At 29.1% G+C, this 21662-nt stretch overlaps 2 protein-coding genes across 2 annotated transcripts; one reads left to right on the forward strand and one right to left on the reverse strand.

Moving 5' to 3' along the window:
- Positions 1-8433: 8433 nt before the first annotated feature.
- LOC139426367 (histone-lysine N-methyltransferase SETMAR-like) lies at positions 8434-9315 on the reverse strand. The gene has a single exon (XM_071185123.2). The coding sequence runs from the start codon at positions 9313-9315 to the stop codon at positions 8434-8436; it is 882 nt and encodes a 293-aa protein (XP_071041224.2).
- Positions 9316-12581: 3266 nt separating this feature from the next.
- LOC107443421 (uncharacterized) lies at positions 12582-18274 on the forward strand. The gene is made up of 2 exons (XM_087166822.1): positions 12582-13557; positions 14217-18274. Exons 1-2 carry the CDS (start codon positions 12760-12762, stop codon positions 14940-14942), a joined length of 1524 nt encoding a protein of 507 aa, XP_087022948.1. The 5' UTR covers positions 12582-12759; the 3' UTR covers positions 14943-18274.
- Positions 18275-21662: the final 3388 nt, after the last annotated feature.

Consider the following 21662-nt stretch of genomic DNA (forward strand, 5'->3'; position numbering starts at 1 on the left):
TATATTAAAAATAGCTGATATAAATTTAAAAAAATACACCGATTTTGGCAGAAAAAAATCTGAAAAATATGTCTCTAATAATTTAGACAGAAAAGCTCCCTTAATGCCGCTTTTTATTTTCTGCGCTATTTATATCGTTAAAATCAAAGACACGAATGGAATCTAAAAATGTTTAAACCTTTTTATAATTTTTTCCCCAAAATTATAATTTCATGCAAAAAGTAATAACTTTGCATAATTTTTTACTGTTAAATTAAGTAATGATCATAAATTTGAACTGGAACAAAATGGGTGAAATAATCCCAGAAAATCATATTTTTTTTTTTATTTATTTTAGCATTGAAATAACTTGTTGACCAATGTAATTCAAATTTTGTCGTTAAAGATTAGACTTAGTTTAAATAAATATAAAAATTTGCATGTGCCTTAAAACTCGCGTTTCATCATTAACAAAAAAATAATTATTTAAAAAAAATAATTTTTGTATGAGATATTCTAGAAAATGAGTTTTACAGAAAACCGAAGAATTTTGTTTGTTTTTTTAACCTTTTTTTATTCGAGCAACTAATTTCCAACTAAAGGCGAAAAAAGCAAAAACCATAAAGGTACACGATCTCTATCGTAACTTATTCACCCTGATCTTATTTCCCATCATAGTATATTTATAGATCTTGACTGAGGTCAAAAAGACAATAAAAAAAATTATATTCATTTGGAAAAAGTACGTTTTTGTATCGTTTGCATCTTACAAATGTATTTTAAAAAATAAAAAAAAATTGAAGTATTTTTTTACTTAAGATTAACTTTAGAATGAAGAATAGAAAATTTAATTACACCAAAATTGTCTGTTATGATGCCTCATAGATAAGCTGTTAAGAAGGCAAAATTATAAAATATTTTGGACATTCCAAACGTCTTGTTTATGAAAATAAATGTTGTAATTTGTTAAGAAATGGTATCAGGCTATTCTCTGGCTAAATTTCTCTGACTTTCTAGACTTTTATGCAAAAATTTCACAAAATTACTTTCAGCACAGTATTTTCTTCATTGGCTAATAAAATATTAAACGGTATAAAACCAGAAACAAAAATTTAAACCAAACTTTAAGAATACTTGTTCAACCCAGATCAATCTTTTTTTTTTGTCCACTAATACTAAAAAAGAAAATTTAAAATATAAATTTAATATTTGCATTTAAATAATTATAATTAGCTTTAACGTATCTTTCATAAAATAAATTAAGAACATTATAAAGCTAAATATTTGACTATTTTATTTTTACAAGTATTTAAATAGTGATGTCTCATTAATTATGTTCTTATTTTTATTATATACAGTGCGCGAAAAAGAAAAAAAAGAAACGACCCCTCCTGAATAACTTTTGATCTAATGATCGGATCTTCATATTCTAAAACTCAATCTTAATAGTTCGAAAAGGTGACTTCAAATATGTTAATTAATTAGTCCTGGCGATACGAATTTAGACACAAAACCGTACATTCTCTGAATAAGCATACCTTCTTTTCGACGAATTTGGATTTTTTGTCTCCCAAAGTATTAGGGAAGCCGGAAAGTAATGTCGTTTCGGTGCATTTGATATTTGTTATCAAGATTTTATTTTTAATCAATAATGTATTCACCCTCGTTAGCAACAACCTTTCAATGCCGGATCGAAAATGAATCGAAGAAAATTAATTGGTTTTTAAGACTAAAGAATATTTAATGCACTTTACTTTCCGGTCCTCCTAATAAAAGGGATAGCCGAAAACTGGGAAATATCGTTTGATCAAGAGAGCTGTCCAAATTTTTGAACCCTTATATTAACTTTACTTTTCGCATTTTTATTTCATTTGTTAGTATATTTAAAAGGGCTATTGATTATATTTAATATATTTGAGTGAATAAATTTAAATCTTTGTAAAGTATTATAATCTGGAAGTTTTGGTTTGAGAAAATATTTCTTGTAAAGAAATTTTATCTATTACTACATTTATAAGGATTATTGATTAAATATTTGTGAAGTATAATCAATGATCTAAGTGTTTCAGTTTGAGAAAATATTTTACTGTTAATTTTACTTTTTGCGTATTTCGCCAAATCTCGAGAACTTTTTAAGCTAACTGAAAAATTTGCGCACACAATCATAAAATTAGTTTATCCAAAAATTCCATGCAAAATGTAACTTTTAATAAATATTTTTTTTCTTTCATTATTTTATTCAATAATAGTCGAAAAACTTATGAATTGTAAGGTATAAATTATTTATCCCCCTCCTCATTATAGGGTCACAAATCACAATCTGTCGAAAAAAAATACATGCTTATGAAAGTACCTTTTTGAATCTGATTTCTTGACTTAAAATATCGTCAGCACTATTTAATTAGCATGCTTCAGGCCACTCCTTTGAACGTGAAGATCCGATCATTAGATCAATAGTTATCAAGTGGTCTTTTTTAATGGTCACTTTTTATTTTACGCATTGTACATTCAATAACATAAAATACTGAAATGCTCTCTTTTTTTTTAACTGAATATGAAAATAAGCCAATTTCACTAAAAACATTTATCTTATTATATGCTAAATTAACCAGAGAAAGAAAAAAATTTTGATTACAATTAGAATGGACAAAGATAACTGTAGAGAGATAAACACTTTTCCTCTAGATAATTAAAAATTCCATCTTCTCCTTTCAGGAAATTAAATTTTCAGAAATTTAAAAATAACATTTTTCCAGATTATTCAGGTTTTATAGATCACGAGACATCCTTGTTTAAATTATATGAGAGATACATACAGTCATAATAGAACTTCTTGTACTTAGTTTCTCTTTTGAGAAAACTCGTTGATTCTGGATAATAATTTTAATTAAATGATTTTTTTTGATGAAATATGTCAATGTTCAGAGAAATCAATAAAAAAATATGTCAATGTTAAGTATGCGCTTCCCTGTTAAGAAGTGAGATTCATCTTCAAAAGGAATCAACTAATTCTATAGGTATACCACAGGGTATCGTCCAGAGTGTCGCTTCCTTGAGAGGGAAGAATAAATAGTTTATATTTTTGAACAAGGAAGAGGTTTATATTGATGTCATAAAATGACTTTTTGAGTGTTATTTTTTACCAAATAAAAGCAGAAAAAAAATTATACTATTTCTTTTTAATGAGTAGTTTGAGAAAATATTAAAATTTGGCGCTCACAATGGGGGTGTTTGGACCCCCTAAACCCATCCCTTACCTACGTCCCTGGATACAGTCATAACAGAACTTCTTGTACTTAGTTTCTCTTTGAGATAAATCGTTAATTCTGGATAATAATTCTAATTAAATGATTTTTTGTGATGAAATATGTCAACGTTCAGAGAAATCTAACTTATTTGTATGCACTTCCCAGTAGCAAATGAATATTTTTTTGGAAAATTTATACAATTCATAAAAAATGAGTTCTTGCCCTACTATAGCCAGAGAATTCAAACATGAAAACTATGCCTTTTTTAGCCACTTAATATAGAAAAACACTCAATTAAAAGGACTGGCTTTTAAAAAGAACGTTTCAATATTTATTCTTACAATTAATATCAAAATGATGAATAAAATGTCACTTAGTTAAAAAATCACTTAGATTTAAGATGAAATCGTCACAAATAAAGTGCACAAAAGGTGATTATTTAAATTTGCGATCTGGAACTCGCGTCGTAATAAAAATTCGGGATTTTCGAAATCACGTAGAAAAGCGGAAATAACTGTTTAAAAAAATCATATATATTTACGATAAAACCAGCTTAAAGAAAGCGAGTTAAATGTACATTTACTATAGAATCTGTTAAAATTGAATGTGTCAAAACGTGAGGACTTAAAAGTGCGATTAAAAATTCACATTTTTTGAAATTTTTTTATTGTATTTAGAAGTTCTCGCGGGCCGCACTTCAGTAGTCGAAGGGCCGCATTTGGCCCGCGGCTCGCAGGTTGTGCACCCCTATGCTAGTGTGACAATTTCACTTGCTAGTCATTTATTATTGCTGCCTCAGTGTGTAAATCTAAAATTGGTATGTACTTCCCACATATTTTTTATTTGTACATATTTTGATCTCTTGCATTATAATTAGGTATCTTTTCATTACATTATATTTTCTGTGCTCCTAATTATTATATTGGATATAGTTATAATAGTATGGAAATATGCATATTTAAATTAGTTACTTGGTGTATTGAATATTATTTGAAAGGACATAAATAAGTTATACTAATAAGTTATACTTTAATAATACAAGGTTGGAAAGAAATCAATTTTTTTTCTCTCTTTTGAAGGTTAAATTTATGTATTACACCCTAAATTTAAAGTTACCATTAATAAGTTATCAATTTTCTTTGCATGGATATGTTCAAATGGCATAAAAAATTGTTTTACATTTTATTATATTACTAGTTTTAAAAATTAGCTTACACATGTTAAAGTTTTCTGTTTACATATTTTATTATTTGTTTGCTGCTATGATAACATTATTACTGTAAATAATATTTTTAAACTAGTATTACAATTTAGAATAATATTAAGAGTTCATTAATTTCAATAATTGAAAGAGCACAAATTGTTCTTCATGTTTTGTATATCCAGTTGCAATGCTTATAGTTATGTTCCAGGTTGTTATGGTCATCAGTTAATGTGATGCATCCTTAAATGTAAAAAAAAGGCTCTTTCATCCACTGAATTTTCAACTACTCTGACCTGAGAATTATCAGGATAGCCAGGTCAGTGCTTGTTGAAAATCCAGTTTTGATTCTTCAGGAAATTCTGGGTTCTCCAAATCAACATTATGAAGGAAGTGGAAATATTGAATTAGTATACAGTTTAATTTGTTTTAAAGATATATTTAATAATACTTGGGTTATTTACAGAGTTAATATATTATATAGCAGTATTTTTTATATTAACCCTATATTAATTTGATTTAGTTAAGAAAATTGATTCAGAGTTATCTTTATAGAAATAATACTTTAAATTTTTTGTTACAGATTATTACAACTTTCAGGAATCTTTTCACGAGTGGAATTTTCTAACTTAAGTGGCTTTTTTGTAAGCTGTACTATTCCTTGTACAGTCATCGTTATCTTCTAATTAATTATCTTCTAATTAGAGGAATCTGCTTGCTTTATTATTTATCAAATTTACGCCAGGCTGTAATTAAAGTGTTAAAAACTTAACAATTACCATGATTTTTCATGAACATTACCAATTAACTGATATAGTATCAATATTTTTATATGATATACAAATGCTTACTAACAATTAACCACAAATTATTTTATATATAATTTACATTTAATTTTATATTTAATTATGTTTGATTTGTATTCTATTAAGTGTATATATATATACTATATATGTTATAATAAAATGCTACAAAAAAACCTACTTGGTATTTTTTTCCGAGTTTGCTTTGATAATTATTGAACAACTCTGATTTAAAATCTTCCTGATTGACCCTGATCTTTGTATGGAATCATGGAGATCTAGAGAAATGATTCTGTTTTCCCCTGTTCTGTTGCTACCCTTACGATTAGCTCTGTTATTACAATATAACAGAGCCATCGAATAGTATTTTAGAATGTTTTGTTTCATTTTATTCCCCAATGTGTCTTAAGGTTGAAAAAAAATGCCAGCTTTCGTGATGATTTTCAGGTAAAAAATACAGGTAAAGATTTTAATAATATCTCAAAATAGCATACAATGCCTTTTATGTAGAGTTTCATTGCAATGAATTTATTTATAAGTACTAGTTAGAATATTAGACTTAGTTAGAATATCTCCACATCCTAGGAATATCTCCACATCCATATTTATTTCATTTAATGCCCATATAAAAAATCATTATAATTGAAAAAGGTTTAATTCTAAAAAAAATGACACATAGTCATCTCTGCTAGAGTTAGCTAACTAGAAAATAATTCAGGTTAAGAAGAGTTAATCACTATATAGAATACAGTTATATTCTATATAAGTTTTACAATATTTCATTCATGTCAACAGGGTGCTCTACAAATGGGGATCTGAAATTAGCAAGCAAAACAAACACTATATTCTTAGAAGAACAAATAACTGGTGTTCATGAAATATTAAATTTTCACGTGCTTATGTAAAAACTGAGATATGTTTTTAAATTATATGTAATTAAATTAAATGAGTAGCGATGAGTGATATATATATACATATAAAGGAAATTAAAAAAAACGTAACACATTCTTGAAAAAAGAAGGAAGGAAAAAACCCCAAAGCATTTACGCATGATATTTATTATTTATTTTTTTCAAATCTCTTCTTAATGTGCTTCATGAAGAATCAATCATTTACAAAATAATTTCCTAAGAAAAATTACTATCGCAGCAGAATTCGGTTATTAAATATTATACAGCTAAAATTCTGAAAGCAAATACAGAAGAAAAAAATATATATTCACAGAAATCAATACAAACATATGTACCTTTGTACTATGTTATTACTTTGTTACAGAATACCTTGATAAATATATCTACTCTTTAATTTGTTGGAATCCTGTAGAAAGAAAAAGAGAGTAAATATAGTGCATTTATTTGATTTGAATTAACTCGCATGCGTCTGGAAAAAAAAATATCCTTGCAAACCTTTCTTGCAACGATTTTTTTAAACATAATTATTAGAGAATTTCACCACTAATTAAAAAAAAATATCATCAAAGAAGGCTCTTATTTTATTTAGCATTCAATTAATCCCTTCACCTCAGTTAATAAGTGCATTGAGAGTTAGATTTTTATCGGATGTCATTGATACGTGACACCGATATGGTCATAGAGTTATAAATAAGTTTTATATAAGTTAAGTATAAGTTTATTACTCTATGGATATGGTTGACACTGAGTGAGATCACACACACAAAAGGATCAAATTTAAATTAAATAATTGCCATTTTTGAAGAAGATAATTCTGTAGTTCTCTAATCCAGGCCGTTAATATATATTTTACGAATCATTATAAGAAATGAAATAAAAAACGTGTGTAGGGATCAAAATCAAATTAATATTTAGGAGAGAAAAAGCAAGCACGCTGCCGAACTTCGATCAAAAACATGATATAACGAGGTTAATAAGAGATGAAGGATTAAAATAATTTGAAATTATTTTTATCGAGAACAAAGTTTTAAGGCGTTTGTGATCAAATGCCAAGTATATTTTAAAAAAATCAACAGTTTTTTTTTTTTTCTTTTCCTGATTCAAAGAATATTTGGTTAGAAAAAATTTTTCTCCAGATATATCAAATATTTCAATATACATATATCAGATATTTCAATATACATATATCAGATATTTCAGTATACATATATCAGATATTTCAATATAACATACTAGAATAAGTTATTAGTAAAATAATAAAATCATAGGAACCCTAGTACTTAAGTTTTTGAATTTTAACACTGTATAAAAAGTTCATGTTCCTTTCATCATTTTGATATTTTCTCCATTACAATTACAATACTATTTGCTCGAATTTTATTCAGATGTTGACAAAAGACATCCTGATGACCCGTCAAATTTTCAAACAGTAATGTAGAAGAGTCAGAAGAAGTAACAAGTCATTTTTCACTTTAGGAAAAAATTGTAAGAAGGGAAGCAGAAAATAGACCAGTTTATTGAATCAAAATATACAGGCAAGTTCTTCATAATTCCAAATTCTTGACGTATCAGTTTTATTATAAAGCATTTACTCTGGTTTTTGGAGTGGTTAGTAGTTGTATAAATGTTTTTTTTTTCCTTGCTTGAATAAGAGTTTAAGAAAACAATCATATTTTGCATTGCAAGCACGGGCGTATATAAGGGGGGTGTCCATGGGGTCCGGACCCCCCCTCCCTTAACTTGAGTTTTTTTTAATATCCATATTTCCAAATATCGCATAGAACTTCTTATTATATACGTCTTGCCTTGAAAAATAATTTTTTAAGAAATATGTGGAAAAAAAATTTCGTTTGCACCTTACAAAAGCTGAAGAATCCCTGGCTTTGCATGTTTCATTGAGCGAAAGAAACGAAAGTTTCATCGAGAAAGTTCCGACGAAATTGTAAATAAGTTATCAACAAGGCGCAAAAGATTAAATTTATTACTTTAAGCAATTAACATTTTTCTATACTCTTTGATCATTGTTTTCCTTGCAATAAACAAATATTTTACACACCTGTATGATTACTGAAATATTAGTAACTTATATTACACACACACACACACACACATATATATATATATATATATATATGTAATGGAAATTCTCGACCCCCCCCCCTTGTAAAAGCTATAGCTACGTCCGTGATTGCAAGTAAAGAAGAGGAACCACGGAAATATCTTTCAGATTGCTTAATTCCAATTAAAAGCTCAGTAATCGTAATTAATTTTTTTTTTTGATAAATAATTTTTTAGCATCTTTGGGAGACTTTTTTGTGAATACGAGGGTCACTCTGAAATTTTTGAGATACAACTAGGTTTTTAAAGTTGCAGTTACAAAATTTTAGGTGTTCAAAGTAGTCTCCTCCAGCATCAATGCACTTTTGGAATCGAATTTTCCACAGATTAAATGCCTCAAGCCATTCATTTCTTGGAATAGATGAAAAAAATGTATTTATAGCCACATCAATCTCTTCTTCTGAAGGAAAACGACGCCCACGTAAGTTCTTTTTTAGATTAAGGAATAGCCAAAATTCACACATGGCTAAATCAGGTGAATACGGCGGATGTTCTATCACTTTAATTTGTTTTTGTTTAAGAAACTCTACTGTTAATCCGGCTGTATGTGAAGATGCATTGTCATGGTGAAGTATTAGTCCCCTAACATTCACTTCTTGCAGAATTTCTGGAAGACATTTAGCGGTATACCAGTTTGCTGTTACTGTCTGTCCTTCCAACTTGATGGCTTTGACCAATCCCGTACTTCTGAAGAAAGCGGCATACATCTTTTTTTTCAGTGCGCGTTGTCTTTTCATCTTCGTGGGATCATCTTCAAAGACCCATACTTTGCTTTCTTGACGCGTTAAAACGTCAAAAAACGGTATGTACGTTTCATCACCAATTACAATTTCAGAAATGATGCTGTGGTCACCATCATTTAGCAATTTAAGAGTTTCTTTACTGATTCTGACATGCTCCTCTTTTTGGTGTTCAATTAGATTATGGAGAACCCAACGGCAAACTACTTTTTTCATATGTAATTCTTCATGTTTAATTTTGTGTATGGCTGCGGATCTAATGTTAAGTTCCTTCTGTATAACTTGATAGGTACAGCGATTATCATCCTTTAACATTTTTCGTATAGCACACACGTCCCGCAGTGGACTGATCGTTAAGACACGGTTCCCAGCAGATCACCAAAGTCAAGCATCACTGGCAACGGTCAGTGTGCGGGTGGGTGACCACTTGGATCAGTCTGTGTAGGAACCGAGGGTGTGCGGTATTGGTCCTCGTTAAACTGTGCTACCGAAGAGTGCCCGACTTCACGCGCAGGTCGTCGGGCTACCGAAGCTGGGGTGCCATCCCCTCCGCAGAGGATCAAAATTGTGATGGCATGTCTTCGGATCATCCTCCGGGATGTTTCCCAGACCGTCGCCAATAGCCCATTGTGCAGCTCTAGTGCGACTTTAATTAACAACAAAAAGTATAGCAGACACATTATCCCGGATTACTGGCCTTCCTGTGTGTTCTTCATCCTGAAGAAAATTGCGACCCCTGCTAAATTCTTTAAACCATCTGAATACAGTAACACGAGCTGGAGATTCATCACCAAATGCTAATTGCAACCGCTGAACGCATTCTTCTTGATTTAATCCTGCTTTAAAATCGTAGAAAATCATAGAGCGAAAATGTTCTCGCGTCAACTCCATTTTCTCTTCTGTTTAAAATTTATTCTACGCTAAACAAGTTGAAGTAAGTCAGTAAAAAATCGTCTGCCGTGTTAAAATACACTTTGTATTTTGAAATTAAACCGTTATTTTTATTTTGAAAATTCTTGTCTGTGCGTATCTCAAAAATTTCAGAGTAACCCTCATATAACGAGATGTTCTGCATATTTTTGTAGTTTCTAACTCAACCCGAAAATCAAAGTAACTCGCAATTTACGTATCGGAATAAAACCATATTTACGAAAGCTATAAAAATAATTAATTGTAATCAAGATTAAATTGAAATTAAAATTATCAAACTTTGCGTTACACGCTAAGAAAAACAAACGAAAATGTTTTTCAGATTGCTTTTATTTGGTATATAAAATAAAATAACATGCAATTCGAGCATCAGAGTAAAATTATATTTATAAAAGTTAAAAGATTAGTTTATTTTAATTAAGATTAAATCAAAATAATCACATTTTGCGTTATACGCAAAGGAAAACCACGAAAATGTTTTTTTTTTCTTTTTTTAATTGCTTGGTGATAATTGCATTCAAGCTAAATGTTCATCATCATCTCAATGAAAACATTTTTTTTAAACAGCCATTTTTTTATTATTATTATCCTTAATAGATAGGGTTGAATCTTTCTGAACAGAACAAAAAGCTCTTCTTATTAACTCAACCCGGAAATCAAAGTAAGTCGGATTTTAAGCATCGAAGTATAATTGCTATAAAAATTACCAATTTTAATTAAAATTATCAAATTTTGCTTTACACGCTAAGGAAAACCACGAAAAGATTTTTTTTTAATCGCTTTTATCGGGAATAGGATTCGAACTAAATGTTTATTATCTAAAAGAAATTATTTTTTAATAACCAATCATTTTTTTTTTCCATCCTTGTGAAGCTTATCATCTTTGTGAATGTAACGAAACGCCATTATTATCTTTAATTCAATTCAGAAATCAAAGTAATTAACAATTTAAGTATCGGAATGCAAGCATGTTCATGAAAGTTATAAGAATAGTTTATTTCAATGAAGATTAAATTAAAATAATCAAATTTGCGTTACATGCGAAGGAAAACCACGAAAAAGTCTTTTAAATTGTTGAATGGTTATAGGTTTCCAGCTGAATGTTAATTATCGCAATGAAATTATTTTTTATAATCTAAAATTTTTTTCATCGTCCTTGAAAAACAATCTGTCATCTTACTGAATATTGTGAAACACTCTTCTTACATTAATATTTTTTTTACACAACCCAGGAATCAAAGCAACTTAATATTCAAGTACCAGAATAAAAGCATACTTATAAAAGCTAATGTAGTAGTAATTTTGCGATACAAGCTACGGAAAACCACGAAAACGTTTGTCAGATTTCTTGATGGTAATAGGATTCCATCGAAATGTTCATTATAACAATGAAATTATTTTTAATAATCAATCACTTTTTTTTATCATCTTTGATATATAGCCTATCTAAGTGAGTGTTGTGAAATGCTCTAAAGTTTTTTTTTTTTTTTTGTACTTTTCTGTATTTTTGTCCGCAATCCAGATATCAAAGTTGCTTGTAATTTAAATATAGGAATGAAATTATATTTTGAAAGACTTTTTGACGAAAATAATTAGAATTTACATTACGCACAAATGAAAACCACGAAAAAGATTTAATAACAAACTAATTGAGCTCTAGCAGACAATTATGAGGCTCTCTCAGCAATTATTAGCATTTTCCAATTTTTTGTTCTTCATGAAATTAAATGTTTTGGGCAGCTTAGATTGCTTATAAAACTGTTCTTTATTTTATTTTAATTATTTTATTTTTTTTAGTTATTTTCATATTTTTTAATAAGCCGTTAAATTGTTTTTTTATTTTTATTTATTTATTTATTTTTTATTTTAAGTATTTGAATTTCAGAACAATATAAAAATCAATTTTTAAGAATATATAATTTTTTTTCATTTTAAATTTAAAAATTTACAAATTATAAATCTTTAAAAAATTTTTAAAAAATTTGTTCAGAATTTTCTGGCACAGAGACAGAATGTTATTATTTATCATAACAATCTATAAAAATCAAATAAACAATCAAAAAATTCAGTTGAGACCAGTGATTTCAAAGTTCACCCTGACATCCGTTTAGGTATAGTGATTGATCTTTCTATCTTTATGTCCTTGTCTGAGTATACACAAGCAAAGGAGGGTATACAAGTTTCTATATTTATTGTCTACGAAGTGTTTCGATTGGTTTGAATAATTTATCAAACCAAGCATGCGCATTAGTGAAATTGCGCCAAACAAAAATGCTAAAAATGCCATACTAGTAAACCTGACTAAACGATTAAGCGATAAAGATGAAAACGATGTGGCAATTGACCAATCAAATGTCTCTATTTATTAAAAAATCGGTCAGCCAAGCAACAACCTATGTGGGAACTAATGCCCGATATTTTCAGTCTCCCGCTAGAGGGCGTACTGGAGCGTTGCGATCGCGAATTGACACCGTGAGTACGTTATTCAAGAACTAATATTTTGTACACGTTATTTAAGAACAAGAAATCGGAACCGGTTACTTAATAATTGATATATCTTAACCGATAAGTTCTAAGGAGTAGTCAGGGAATTTGAGCCAATGAGAAGGAAGAGGCGTAAACGTCATGATCAGAGGAAAACTGGTTCCCTCCGTCAGAAACGTTATCTTCCTTCCTCTGCGACTCTTCGCCAACTTGCCGTGGTTATGATAATATCCCCACACTGTTGAGAAACGCATCGCTGTAAGCGATAAGCAGAGAGCTCGCCGCACTTAACTATACTCGATACTCAACCTGGGCTGGGAACCTTACTCTGGTTGTTTCTATAATATGAGTTTTTCACAAAAAAGTCATCTAACTGAACAGGGTTTTGTTCTCATTGGAGAGAAACCTTTTTCTTGTGGTATATGCAACAAGAGTTTTTCGTACAGAAGTTATCTAATTGAACACAGTCGTGTTCACACTGGTGAGAAACCTTATTCTTGTAGTATATGCAACAAGAGTTTTTCGCATAAAAGTCATCTGACTAAACACAGTCGTGTTCACACTGGTGAGAAACCTTATTCTTGTTGTTTATGTTATGTGAGTTTTTCACGAAAAAGTCATCTAACTGAACATGGTCTTGTACACATTGGAGAGAAACCTTTCTCTTGTGGTATATGCAACAGGAGTTTTTCGCAACAAAGTTATCTAATTGAACACAGTCGTGTTCACACTGGTGAGAAACCTTATACTTGTAGTATATGCAACAAGAGTTTTTCGCACAGAAGTTATCTAATTGATCACAGACGTGTTCACACTGGTGAGAAACCTTATTCTTGTAGTATATGCAATAAGAATTTTTCACAAAGAAGTCATCTGACTAAACACAGCCGTGTTCACACTGGTGAGAAACCTTATTCTTGTAGTATATGCAACAAGAGTTTTTCGCATAAAAGTCATCTGACTAAACACAGTCGTGTTCACACTGGTGAGAAACCTTATTCTTGTAGTATATGCAACAAAAGTCTTTCACATAAAAGTTATCTAACTGAACACAGACGTGTTCACACTGGTGAGACAGTGTTTTCACTACAGCGCGAGAACGCGAGAATCTCGCATATTTTTTTATATTCTCGCATTAAAAAATGATAACCGCGAGAAATTCGCGCATTCTATAAACCTATTTCAAAATTCGCGAATTTCTCGCATTTTGAAAAAAATGTCTCATTTGCGCCATTTAGAATAAAATCCGTTTCACTTTTCTTCCTGGATCTTTTATTATTTTCAAAATCTGCCCCATTATCTAGCTTCCATATTTACCAGTATTGTTCAGAAACTTTAAGAACAACAGTACACCATCCTTCCGAACCACGGAACCTCTTTCAGAACGCATTTCTCTGCAACCACGTGTTTACCGTAGGTAAGGTTTCTTCATGTAAGATGTTCAAATTTTTTGCTCGTTAATGTAAGATGGACAAATACCTTGTAAAGCCAATATCTTCTACTCCGAAACGGACAAATGAAAATGAAACAAATGTGGGTAGAAACGATAAAAACGAAACAAATACGCATTTGAGCAACCTGATGAGAATAGCTGATGAAAAAGTAGATGTAGAACATTTTCCATTTGATGATGCTGCAAAAATATTCAATGCTTTAAAAATTAGAAGATATTAAAAATGCATTATGATTAAAGAAATAATTTTTTTTCAAGTCTCTCGGTGTTTTTTTTTTTTTTTTTAATTTTTGAAGTCTCACTTGACTTTTTGAAATCTCACCCTGTTTTTGAGAAAGGGTGAGAAATTCTCACCCATTTTTTTTCTGAGATGAAAACACTGGGTGAGAAACCTTATTCTTGTTGTTTATGTAATGTGAGTTTTTCACGAAAAAGTCATCTAACTGAACACAGTCGTGTTCACACTGGTGAGAAACCTTATTCTTGTAGTATATGCAACAAGAGTTTTTCGCTAAAAAGTCATCTCACTATACACAGTCGTGTTCACACTGGTGATAAACCTTATTCTTGTAGTATATGCAACAAGAGTTTTTCACGAAAAATTGCTGTGACTAAACACAGTCGTGTTCACACTGGCGAGAAACCTTATTCTTGTAGTATATGCAACAAAAGTTTTGCGCAAAAAATGTCTCTATCTGTACACCGTCTTGTTCACACTGGTGAGAAACCTTATTCTTGTAGTATATGCAACGACAATTTTTCGCAAAAAAGTCATCTGAATAAACACAGTCGTGTTCACACTGGTGAGAAACCTCATTCTTGTAGTATATGCAATAGGAGTTTTTCACAAAAAAGTGATCTGACTCAACATAGTCGTGTTCACACTGGTGAGAAACCTCATTCTTGTTGTATATGCAACAAAAGTTTTTCGCGAAAAACTTCACTAAATGAGCACAGTCGTGTTCACACTGGTGAAAAACCTTATTCTTGTAGTATATGCAACAAGAGTTTTTCTCAAAAACGTTATCTAACTCAACACAGTCGTGTTCACACTGGTGAGAAACCTTATTCTTAAAGTATATTCAATAACAGTTTTTTCGCAAATAAGTTATCTGTCTAAGGACAGTCTTGTTCACATTGTTGAGAATCCTTATTCTCTTGCCACATGTAAAGAGTTTTTCATGCAAAAGTCATCTGACTAAACATAGTTATGTTTATACTAGTGAAAAACCTTATCTATGCAATATATGTAATAAGAGTTTTTCACGTAGAGGTTATATGACTGAGCACTTTTTGCTCATACTGGAGAGAAGCCTTATTCTTGTTGTATATGTATTAAGAATTTTGCTCACAACAGTAATCTGATGAAACACAGCATACTAGTGAGAAACCTGATTCTTGTAGTCAATTTTTAACCCCCGTATTCACCGTTGACACTAACCTACCGCGAAACCCCGGTTTGGAAATATTGACCACGAGTCGAAAAGTGCATTTTTCATTATTTTTGGACAGTCTGTTTCCTAACTGGGGTTTTCTTAACTCGCTGCTAACTTGCACTCCGGTGTTAGATTTACATTTTTATTAACTGTGTTTGATTTCAATTTTTGCTGCTATTTTTTAAAAAAAACAATTTATGAAAGAATTAAAAATAGGTTGCATTGAGTGATTAAATTTGAATAACTCTTTTACTGGACAAATAAAAAACATGTTAAGTTTCGTTTTCCTAACTGAGTTGTATAGATGAGCAAAAGGATCTAAGTATTATAATTATGAATTTAGATATTTTATTATAATGGATGTCATAAAGCTGCACACAAACATAGAATTACTACTGAAATTCAATTAAAAATACTTTTATTTTAAACAAGGATCAAGAGGATTATGCTACATCATTGTCATCCTTATTTAAATTTTTAATATTTAACATATTATCAATAACTTAAACCGTTGAGAAAATTTTTCCTTTTTTCTAAAAACTTAAAATGAGATGTATAAAGTAAGCTCAGATAAGCATAAATCAATACATTCCTATTGTTCAAAATAAGCTATTATTGTGCTGCCATCTGCCGACAATAGAGAGAATTATCGTCAGGGATATGATGAATAAATATAACTATTTTAAAGGCAAATGTCATAATATGAACAAATATTCGAAAACTTTTAAAAAAGTCATCAATTTAAAAATTTTATTATTTAAATAATTATAAATAAAGATATATCAGTTGTATATGCACCAGATGTCATGAAGTAGCCAGGCCATATATTTAAAAAAATGTTAATTAAAGACAGCATTTCAACTTCATATAATATTAAGCAATTAATCTCCCAAATGATTTTATTTTTTCCAAATGGGGATATTATCATAACCACGGCAAGTTGGCGAAGAGTCGCCGAGGTATGAAGATAAAGTTTCTGGCGGAGGGAACCAAGTTTCGTCAGATCATGATGTTTATGCCTCTTCCTTCTCATTGCTCAAATTCCCTGACTACTCCTTAGAACTTATCGGTTAAGATATATCAGTTATTAAGTAACCGGTTCCAATTTCTTGTTCTTAAGTAACGTGTACAAAATATTAGTTCTTGAATAACATATTCACGGTGTCAGTTCCTAAAGATAAAAAACACGTTTTGCAAACGTCTAATCTAAAGTTATTAATCCTTTTATTCTTTTTTTAAAAAATATTCTGTTTGACTCAAAATTAATGAGATTACATTTGAATAATAGTTTTAAAAAGTCTTATAATGCACCACAGTTTCTTTTCTTTGTTTCTGAAATATAATTCATATTTGATTTAAACATTTTATTCATTTTTCAATAGGATGAAGATTTAAATGCAGAGCCATCTTAATAGCATGCAGGGCCCCCGGACAAAGAAATGTTTTGGGCCCTTATAACAGGTCATACTGCTTAAAATCAAACTAAAAAACTTCACATACATAAAATAAGCCATTTTTAACATGTGCAATGATTTGAACAAATTTATTTTGATTACCCCAAAAAACTGAATCCACTCAAAAACTTAATTCGAAAGTAGAAAAATAGATTTCGGTTGACTTTTTAAGTTTCCCTGGTGATAAACTGTTCAAATTATTGCTGTTTGCATGATAATCAATCACTATTTGCAGAAAGGAAAACAAAATGCACACTTTATACTATAGAATATATTTATTTTTGAAAAATATATAAGGCAGATTTGTTTATTCTTAGTGTTTTTAAATACATTTTATAAAAAGTAAGATTCCCAAGGGCCCCCTGAGTGCCTGGGACCCTTGGGCACTGCCCTGGTGTGCCCATGCGTAAAGACGGTACTGTTTAAATGAACTATGCATTTTTCAATACAAAATGCATTTAAGATGGATCTGAGGAAAACGTTTCTAAGAAAGCTTATAGACATTTAAATGTTTTACTTTAACCTTATTTTTATTAATTTTTAATTAGGATGAAGATCTCATGGCAATTACCTAAAAAGTTTGCAATTTCAAATGTAACGAAATTTTATAAGGTATTTTTATTGCAATACATTACTTATTGCTTTTATCGCTAAATTCAGCATTTCAGATGCGTAATTAGGAAGAAAAGAAATTAAATTTTCTTATTCCAAATGCATAATAAAAATTCTTCACAATGAAATACATATTGTTACGCTAATAATGAACTATAATAGATTTGAGAAATAAGTTAAGGAAGCTTTTTATACATTCAAAAAAAAAAAAATTGCCTCACTTGTTTGCTTTTTCAGATCTATGATATTTTATTAAATCATTTTTTGTCAAATTAAACATTTAATCAGAAAAAGGTGATAATTTTCAATTGGAAATATGTATAAGAAATTATTTTCAAAGGAATCGATACTTTTACGCAAATAATAAATTAAGATAGATCTCAAGGAATAGACCTGAGAAAGCAATTAATACATTTAAAGTGCTTTACTTTAACCTTATTATTTTATTCATTTGTTTGCAGTTTCAAAAGTTTTAAAAAAATATTTATATATATTTCATTATCATACGCAGCACTTTAACATTATTTTATTCAAATGCAATTTCAAAAGTGATAAAGTACAAGAACTAAGTCTTATTTCATAATTATACGACTAAAAAAGAGAGCAATTTCTTATAACATTACTAAATAAGATATTATATAATAGTATAAGAGAGAAAAAAAAAAGGAATGGTAGATTCAAAGTAAATAATAAGAAAATCTTCACAGAAAAATCAATATTTTTACATAAAAAATAATTAATTGGGGAATATCTTAGTAAATGGATCTACAAAAGCAAATTATACATTTAAAATAATTTATCCTTAGAAGGCAACAGTGAACTATATTGTTAATAAGAAATATATTTCAGATATTTTTGTATATATGTAGTTTTAAAAACTTAAATAAACATGTATTATAAAATTAGTCACAGTGTCTTGACATAAGTCAATATAGTGTTTCTCTGTTTCTTCAGTTTGATTATACCAACCTGCTCTTTAGTATATATAAAAGTAAAATATAATTTATATTTTAGGGCTCTAAGAGAACTTTTGCTGCTTTTATTTGTTCTATAGCATTTATGCTATTTTTAACCTAATTGATTTGTTTTATCCATCATATATCTGTAGTTGTAATATCTGTTGTAAAAATATCTGTAGTTGATTTATAGAGAAAATTACATTGTCAACAATGTCAACTTTCATCATAATTAACAACACTTAAAACTCGAGAAAAAGTTGTTCGCAATTCTAATACTAGTTTCCATTGCACGTATTTCAATTATAAATTTGGAGTTTAATTTTTAAAAAAACTATAACTTTAAACGCGATAAAAAGATTTTGTTAAAATTTAAATAAAATGAGTAAAAAAAATATTTCATTTATCTATTTAATTATTTATTTATTATTTTTTTTTACTAAGAAATTGAAAATAAAAAACATTTCTGAGAGAACTCCAAACAAGTCAATACAATCAATGCATCAGAATACGACATCAGGTCAATGCTCTTCACAGTCATAAAATTTTAAAATTAAATTCCAGCTTAGAGTTTTAGATTAAAACTAAAATTGAAAGATTTAATTAAAATTATTACTAATTGCACAGAGAATTTTGTATTTTAATATTTGTGTTTCATGATCTTATAAAAGCACAAAACACATGATCTTATGAAAATTTGCAAAAAAATTCTCGAATCTTTTAATGAATATTTTTCAAATCTGATACAATTCTGAAAACTGTCGTAATATTTAAAATAAATAAATTAATAAAAATAAAAAAACGCATTGAGTCCTATGTTTCGTTTTAAATGTAACCAAGTCGCTAATATGGTAATTATCATTGTTCCTGACATATATAACAGAAATTATTACTATCTCTACTAATTATTTTTTTCATTTTCATAAGATCATGTGTTAAAGGTGACGAGTATCATGCTTTAGACCACGTCCCGTAAAAACGAATGAGTTTTCTTTTCAATAATGTTAAAAGTCATATTTGAAACATCTCGTAACATTAAAGATTTTTTAACAAAATAAAATAAATTAGTATCCCACTTTTATTAGACATATTCCAATAATCAAAAACTTCAAACAATAATATTTAATGACATATTAATCTTTTCTTTAAGAGACGAGTTTCATAAGAAACATTTCATTCACTTGTGTAACTTTTTTTAAATTCCTCTTGACCTTACATTTTTTGAAAGGAAATTTTAAGATGTTTTTTTCATTAAAATAAATAAATAAATAAAATCTTCATTGTCAGCCGCTATTTTATAATAGAGAGGGGGGAGGAGCAGTTTTTTCTCATTTTTAGACAATGACAAAGGAGAGAGGAAGGTAAGTTTATTTATTTTTATAAAACATTTTTTATTTACCCATTTCTTAGAAAAATATTTGTTTATTATGATATTAAATATGTATTTAAGATTTCTATTCCCTTATGTATTTTTAACGTAACTTTTCCTTTTCTGCATTTTTAGAAATCTTATATTGGATAAAATAATGTGTTAAAATGATTTTTCCAAATTCGAAGCTATGAAGTTCAATGAGTTCGAATTTATTATTATTTTATTACCTAGAAGCAAACTGAAAATTGCTTGAACAGTATCTGATGTATCAAAGGCTCTAGGATGGAAATTATGTCTGACGATTCTTATGCATTGCGTATCCACTGTAGCTTGTATTTTTAAAGCAACCCATTTCAAAAATCAATATAATTTATTATTTTACACGCAATAAGCTTTCCAAAAAGAGTGGACAAAAAAATCTGAGAGAATTGTGCAGTACTTTCCCAAGAACCAGGCAAATTTTAATTCAAAAAGAGAAGTCCGAATATATTCATTAACAAAGATATCAATACAAGAATGAGTCTTTTTATTTAGTACTTATGGCTCAACATCTTTATCAATAACACTGTTAGAAATGTTTTGTTATTCGTCTCAAGCTATAAAGTCAAAAATCTGAAGGAATGTTTATTAAGAAAAAAGAGTATGATTTTGCGTTTTAAATCGTGCATTAAATTGTTATTTGCACCTGCAGTGATTAAATTGCATATCTTAAATGTGCCTCTCAAAACACGGAAACTGCATCTTAGTACGAGTAATATTTTGTCCTACTAGTTTTTATTAATGAAATATATCTTTGCTGTTATAAACTTTCAATTAAAATGAACAATGATGTGTTAATAAACATTGAAAATATATGGATAAGCTATCTTATTAAATCTACAATATAGTAAGTAAAAATCCAATTTAATATGTACAAAAATATTATTTAATATCTATGTATCGAGAAATTTAGCTTGTTTTTCTCTTGTTTTAATTTATCCATACAGTGTTATTGTAAGTTCCAAAAATCACAATCATATGTGATGCCTTCAATTAGCAAGCAACATTATTTATAACAGAAGATTTTCGATTGCAATTGCTAAGAATATAAAAGAGGATCAACTTCTTGATTTCAGAGTTGTAAAAAAATGTAGCTGCACCACAATTAATAGCTAATTTTCTACAGAATTTTTTAACTTCTTATTTGAAATATTCTCGAGCAGCATGACTAATAAAAAAAAATTGTTTTATTCCGCTTACGAGTAGTGCCTTATTTTCCACCCTTATTCTTATTATAAGGGGTGATTGTGAGCCCAATTAAAAAATCCTGAAAATTTCCTGAGTAAAATCATTAATGACGCATTTCAAAAAATTAATATCTTTATAAATTTAAATCATTGATATTTTCACAACGTGAAAGTCTACATAAATTATGTATTTAGTTTACTTTTATCTCTAATCACATTTATTATTTTACCCGAAAAAATATTTACAAATGAAAGAGATGCCAAGAATAAATTCTAGTTCTAATATTTTTAAATAAAATATTAAAAAAATTTTATACATAAATGTGTAAACTTCTGGACTGTGGATTTCCTGATCGCGGATAACGAAACATCTGGAAACCCGGATTTTTTCCGAAGCACATTCATCTCTGTATTATTTTCAATTTAAAAATGGAGAGAGAGGGAGGGGGGTTTAATTTAAATAGTTTGTAAAGAGAGGCTTGAACTAAGCAAAGTATAATGAAAATATTTAGATATGAAAATATTTACCCCGACCTGCCCCAATTCAGGGCATACGGGTAAATGTTTATTAAAACCAAGTAAAAACAGAAAAGAACATAAAAAGCAAAAAGTGCATAAAATACAAGAGTCATATGCCAACAGCTGGGAGGGCCGCCATATAGTGCTTAAAGCCGACGGCCCACCCTTATACTGAGCCAAATTACAATAGTATTGAAGACCCCAACAAAGTTACAGAGAA

Source organism: Parasteatoda tepidariorum, chromosome 6 (genome assembly GCF_982258835.1).
Source record: "Parasteatoda tepidariorum strain Cologne lab strain chromosome 6, Ptep-v5.0, whole genome shotgun sequence".
NCBI classification, from domain to species: domain Eukaryota; kingdom Metazoa; phylum Arthropoda; class Arachnida; order Araneae; family Theridiidae; genus Parasteatoda; species Parasteatoda tepidariorum.